The sequence below is a fragment of the Idiotropiscis lumnitzeri genome, chromosome 1 (assembly GCF_059441095.1).
Source record: "Idiotropiscis lumnitzeri isolate Australia: NSW breed Sydney's pygmy pipehorse chromosome 1, RoL_Ilum_1.0, whole genome shotgun sequence".
NCBI lineage: Eukaryota > Metazoa > Chordata > Actinopteri > Syngnathiformes > Syngnathidae > Idiotropiscis > Idiotropiscis lumnitzeri.
In genome coordinates this window covers 5,259,057-5,265,277 of record NC_142391.1, presented here as the reverse complement: position 1 = coordinate 5,265,277, position 6,221 = coordinate 5,259,057, and the positions used below count along the sequence as shown (strand labels likewise).

At 35.4% G+C, this 6,221-nt stretch overlaps 1 protein-coding gene across 1 annotated transcript; it reads left to right on the top strand.

Annotated features, from left to right (window-relative positions):
* Positions 1–413: 413 nt before the first annotated feature.
* Positions 414–5,380, top strand: LOC148342920 (galectin-related protein B). The gene is made up of 4 exons (XM_088314222.1): positions 414–712; positions 845–930; positions 2,061–2,277; positions 3,182–5,380. Exons 1-4 carry the CDS (start codon positions 617–619, stop codon positions 3,323–3,325), a joined length of 543 nt encoding a protein of 180 aa, XP_088170348.1. The 5' UTR covers positions 414–616; the 3' UTR covers positions 3,326–5,380.
* Positions 5,381–6,221: the final 841 nt, after the last annotated feature.

Below are 6,221 nucleotides of genomic sequence, written 5' to 3'. Positions count from 1 at the left end.
TTGGGAGAAAATTTAAATTAACCGCTACTTACAGTACTTCGTTATCCGAAGACAACACGGCGCCCTGCCTACGGTAACTCATTAAAATATGCACAAGAAAGTTATATTCCGTAACTATTTCAAACAAAGTCCTCGTCGTGTCTTAGCGAGTTGAATCATTTGTAGTTGCACTTTTTTTTTCTTTACACAGGAAGGCGGCTCTTTGCTGCCTTCGGGTGCTGTCGAAAAACAATTCCACACATTAAAAATTTGTAAATTATGTGAAAGAAAGATCTTTATTTTATTTCTTATTATTTAAAACGTTATGTAGATTTATTGGAATTGATTTTCCTGAATTTGAAACCAAAAAACAAGGGTGTGCGCTACAAAAATTTCAGATTACCAGGTTACCTGAAGGCAGCATCGGATCAGCGAAAGCGTAAGATTTGTGCAGAAAAGAAAATAACGATGACGAACATTACGACATATGTAACGAATTGAAAACACAAACACGCATACGCTTATAGTTTTTATGTCGTAACTAATCATCCAAACATATGAACACCCCCCGTCTCCAGTCACCATTCCACCTGATGGTGGAGACGGTCTCTATGGCAACAGGCGGGATTTGCTGGCGATGATCAGTCCTTCTCACTTGGCATCCCCTCTCCAGACCTCCACAGTACTGCGTCACGCCCTGAGTGGAATGGAAGACAAGGACAAGAAAGGAAATGTACGGAAGCTGGCTTTTCTTTGTTACAAACGGCATGCACGACGAGAAAGATGAGAAATTAGTGTTGTGAGGGGGGGTTGGGGATAAATGGCATCCTATTGTGGTGTCCTGCTAAGCCATTGTCTCTCACAGGAGGAGTATATCGGAGAGATAAAGGGCGGTCTGCGGCCTTCTATGAAGCTGGTCGTGATGGGGATTGTTGACAAGAAACCTAAGAGGTCAGTGTTTGAGCAGTCATTAGCTAATCACATGCTGCGGCAGTGTGCACCCGCTGACGTTGGAACGATATAATGGACCTGAACTATAAAAGTACATTGTTGCTTATGGGTAAATATGCGCTTAATAAGTCAATAAGTCCATGCATGATATAAAGATAGCATTTGTTCAATCATTTAATATGACAAGATAATGTGGCATGCTCAAGAAAGTGTCATTTTGATTTAAACTACTTATTATGATATGGACATGGTGTGGGGGGGGCATCTAGGAATGATTATGATTTCCTCATACCAGGATTTTTTTATTCAAAGAATATATATATTTAATTAAATCTATTCTTCAAATTCATCACCATTAATTTCAGTTATTTTTAGTGTATTAAATTAAGATTTCTTTGGTAATTTTCAGGTGAAATAACAAGTTAACATTTTAAATAAATTGCATGGACTGAAAGAAAATATTTGTCATTTTTTCCAGGTATTTATTGAATTTTATTTTCCTTATTTTGCACCATTGTTTGGATTTTATTATGATTAGACTTCACTAACTTCATTGTAATTAACATCATTGAAATTAACATCGAATTTTAAATTGTATTTTGGAAAATGAATGAATAAATATGTACTGTTTTTTTTGTTTTTTTGGAATTATATACTGTACATAATTTACAGATACCAGGCTAATAAATGAAATTTAATTCAATTTAAGTGAATTCTTGTTTTTTACATTATTAAAATTTATTACAGTTTATTGTATATTTTAAATATGAATTTATTTCAGAAGTTTCCAGATGCGAGTCATCTAAATTTTGATTTTTTTTTTTCATATTGTAATTAGAGCTGGCTAAAAATAACAATATCATTTCCAGTTACCAGGGAAATTCATTTGAATAAATTTTAATTAATCATTGCTTTTCTGTATGTTTTGCTGTTGATCAAATGTCCTTCACGTAATAGCATAATCGCTAAAGTCATTTTAAAATCACTGTCACAATAGGAATGAAAAAATACAGAGGTTCTTGCTAAAAAAAAAAAAAAAAAAAGGGTTTTCTTCATGTCTATGTGCAAAAAAACAATGAGCAAACATTTTCCACTGCTAGGAACAGTGATGCAAGTTGTTGTGTGTGTAGCATTGAGGTGGTGGTCTCCAGCGCACCTCAACAGAAGGAATCGGTGGAGGAAGTGGAGCAAGTGGAGGTGGCGGAGTCAGAAGGCGACGTGGGTCTCCAGCTGAAGGTCAGCTTCATGGACAAAGCCGTCCAACGCAACGCGCGGCTGGCAGGAAAATGGGGTCCCGCTGAAAACACACTTTCCTTCTTCCCATTTGCGCCTGGAGAGCCTTTTAAGGTACTTAAAAAAAAATTTCTACGTTTTATAATTATTTATAATATTATAATTAAAAAAAAAAGGACATATCTTATCTTATTTTTTTCACTTGGCTATTGTTCTTATGGTGTATTAATTATCGCTATCATTATTGTAAGCATTAGTGCTCGTGTTAGCGCTATCGTTTTCGCTAATGACATTGCTCTCATGATCGGTATCGCTAATGTGATTGATATGCTCATCGCTTTTGTGTCGATATCATTATTAGCATGCTCTGCTTTTCGCTGAAATCGTAAGCATTTTTGCTCTTATTATCGTTATCATTGTCACTATTGTTATTGCGATCAATATCGATTCTCTTTACCTGTATCGCTGTCGCTAGCATTGTTGCTTTGATGTTGGTCATCATTAATATTATTGCTTAGTTTATCCCTATCGTTATTGATTTCATCATCGCTATTGTAATCGGTATCACTATCATTGTCAATTCTCACTGTCTTTATTGCTAGCGTTATTGCTATTGTATCACTTTCGTTATCATGATCACTGCTAACTATCATTAGCGCTATCATTATCCCACCGTTATTGCTATAATGGTTAGCATTATTGCTATCATTCTGATTGCATTAGCGCTAGCATCATCACTATCAGCGCTATCATTGGGTTTATCGTTACTGTCATTATAGTTGTCATTTTTGGTTGCAGTGTGCTATCATTAGCACTAGCTATCATGACTATTATTATTGTGATTTTTCATTAGCCCATCGTTATATATATTTTTTTATCGCTATTTGAATTACTATGGTTACCATCACTATTGTTATCACTGTCTCTACTTTCATTTAGCGTGATAGCTATCGTTATTATTACATATGAAGTAGCAAACAAATGAAATTGCATATTTTGTGTCCATCCGTCTGAGTAGATGGAGATTGTATGCGAACACCAGCAGTTCCGCATCCTGGTAGACGGTCAGCCTCTGTGCGGCTTCACCCACCGCCTCCCGCAACTCGCTAGCTTGACGGCGTTACGAGTCTTCGGGGACGTGCAACTCACCAAGGTGGCTTAGCGCCACTTTTGTAACAACACATGTTCGGAGACAGTGTATCTCGTTAGAATAGTTAAAAGATGCATTTTGTCAAACAGTGTCCCACTTTGTAGAAGACAAAGTGCCTTCACTTATTTGCTGACTGAATGTAGCGGTCGTCAATGTCTTAAGAAAAAAAAAACAACACAAGAATGTGAATTGAAGTCGATGTTGGTCCAAATTGCAATATTTTCTGCTCTGAGTATTTTTTTTTGTTTACACAAAAAGCTGATAATGAAATCTGTTCAGTGCTGTTTTTATTTGTTGTTAGTTACGAGAGGAACTGATTTTCTTTCAAGTCGCAGGGCTCAATCGCAGAAAATGTTAATGTTCGAGGAGGAAGTCAACATTTAATCATGAATGTCAAAGTTCCCATGCAAACGTTTATCTCATAAAAATGTAACGTAATGGATTTTTCTCATGACAATTTTATTCCCCAAATATTTAAACTTATTTCTCACAATATGCTTCTCATATTTTGACTTTACTTTGGTACATTGACAACTTTTGTAATTCTTTGGCTTTATTTTTTTCCCCCCCTCAAAATATGTTGTCTTTATCGTTGTAATATTTTTGGTATTGTCAAAGTGCAACCTAATTGTCATAATATTCTGACTTAATCTCATGAATTTTTTATCAGTGTATTAGTTTTTCTTTATTTTCATAAAATTTTGACTTTTTTTCTCGTGCTCTGACATTATTTTCGTAATATTGAAATATTATTCCCTGAATATTTAAACTTCATTCTTGTTACATTTTGACTTTATTCTCTCAAAACTAGTTTCTGAAATAGTGCGACTTTCCCTCCTTTAATATTATCTAAAATTACAAATATCTCAAATTAGGACTTTATTCTCGTAAAATCTTCAATTTACACATTTCTCCTCTTATATTTCCAATCGTAAACATTTTTTCCCTCTTTCTGATTTAATTCTCAAAAATTTTCCCAATCATAGTCAAATTAAAACATGTTCCTTATAATCCTGCCTTTTTGCTTGTCACATATCATCTTGAAAGGCCCAGCCACACATTAATTTCCCGACTGAATCCGTATTCTGAATTGAATCCAAAACACACAAAGAGTCGCTGCCGCTGTCCTTGCCTTCATTGTAAAACATTCGGGATAAAAGTACTGTACTCCTTTTGTGCAGTGGTTCTCAAACAATTGACACCAAGTGCCACCACTAAAATACTTATCTCTCCAAGTACCACCATAACAACCCACAATAAATACAGCAATTATTTTGTTACGCCCCCCCCAGCAAGAAGAAAACAATTTGTGCCCCCACCCACTCCTTGCCGCAACTATGAATAATTTTCGTTTCAAAACAAACCTCCATCGTAGCGTTAATACTCGCGGCGCACAATGGACAAGAAGAGCGCCACTGCCAACTGCTGGACTGGAGGTGCAATTACACTTTACTGCAGTACGGCAGGAAAAAAAGCATGTTCCCCCGGGTCACACACGCTCCCCTCAGCATTGCGCCCCCACTATTTGAGAAGCACTAAAATACAGTAACATGGTAGGCCCAAATGTTCATCAAAAATAAGGCAGCGGTTGCATACCACTGTAACGTTACACATAGTTAGGCCTATGAGCAATGCATGTACTTAAGTAATAATCTGATTAAAATGTGTAGCACATAAAAGTTCATCGAAATTCTACTGAATAAATGTTTGAAGATGGCTTAAATTATTCAATGCAAATGTATTGTACTGTATTTAGCAGTTTAAAAAAAGAAATTTTTAAAACCTGTTCAGTCATGCTGTATGGGTAGCTCCAAGCGTTCTAATACAATATTTTATTATACTTCATGTTTTAAATGTTGTTGGCGTACCACTTCTAGTCATCGTGTCACACTTTGAGAATCACTGCACGAGTGAATGCTGCCAGTGTTGCGCTGGAATGGTGCAGCTCATTTTACACATTGTGCAAATGGTGGATTCTTAGAACGCTCACGCCCATTTACTTTGAATGCTTTTTATCAACAGCAAGAGTGACTTTACTTCCCTGGAATAAAATCAAGTTGATTGTTATATGTTCTGCTGGGATTTTTATTTATTTATTTTTTTTATGTTATCATTTTATGACTCTACGAGTCATCGGGGTGAATCACGGTAGTGCCAAAGGCCGTATTGGGCTTGCGGGGGCACGAGAGGCGAGCGTCATGTCCCGACTCGTCACGCTTCTTTCTTTCCTCTTTGCTCACTAACAAACACAAATAAAGATTTAGTTTAATCTTTATATTAATACACATGAAATTCACGGGGAGGCTTTTTGAAGTACGTGCGGCTTTGTATGTTTGCAGAAGTGTTATTCAGTAACGATTTCAACTTTAATGTTATAATCTGACTTTATCATCGGAAACGTTGCAATGGATTCCGAACAATATTGCGACAATTTTGTTAAAATGACAACATTTTTTGTTTTAATATTTTGACCTTGTTATATTTTTACTCAATTCTCATAAAAAATGTATGAAGAGTATATTAAGATTTTATCCTATTTTCTTTCCTCCATGATGGGTTTACTTAATTTGCGTAGAATTTTACTTTATTCTTGTAATATGATAAATTATGGGTCTTTTACAAATGTATGACTTTATCCTTGGCAAAATGAAGGTTTTTCCCCCTCACAATATTTTGACTTTATCATTATGTGAGAGGTTTTTCCTTACAATTCCGACTATTGTACAGTTCGAACCATATTTTTATATTGGGATTTAAATCTGTGAAAGAAATCCAATTTTTTTCCCTTTGTGGTATTTCAACTTTTTTTTTCCTTGTAATTATTTTTTATTAATTTTTTTTTAATGTAATATTTTGACTTTCCTCTTGCAAAAACTGCAAATTTTCCCCCGGTAATTTTGACTTTTAT

Bases quoted from the DNA above. Each gene is read 5' to 3' on its own strand.
- LOC148342920 (XM_088314222.1), top strand. From the start codon at position 617: ATGATCAGTCCTTCTCACTTGGCATCCCCTCTCCAGACCTCCACAGTA. The intron at 713-844 runs GTACGGAAGCTG...TGTCTCTCACAG, and splicing joins ACAAGGACAAGAAAGGAAAT to GAGGAGTATATCGGAGAGAT. The intron at 2,278-3,181 runs GTACTTAAAAAA...CCGTCTGAGTAG, and splicing joins CGCCTGGAGAGCCTTTTAAG to ATGGAGATTGTATGCGAACA.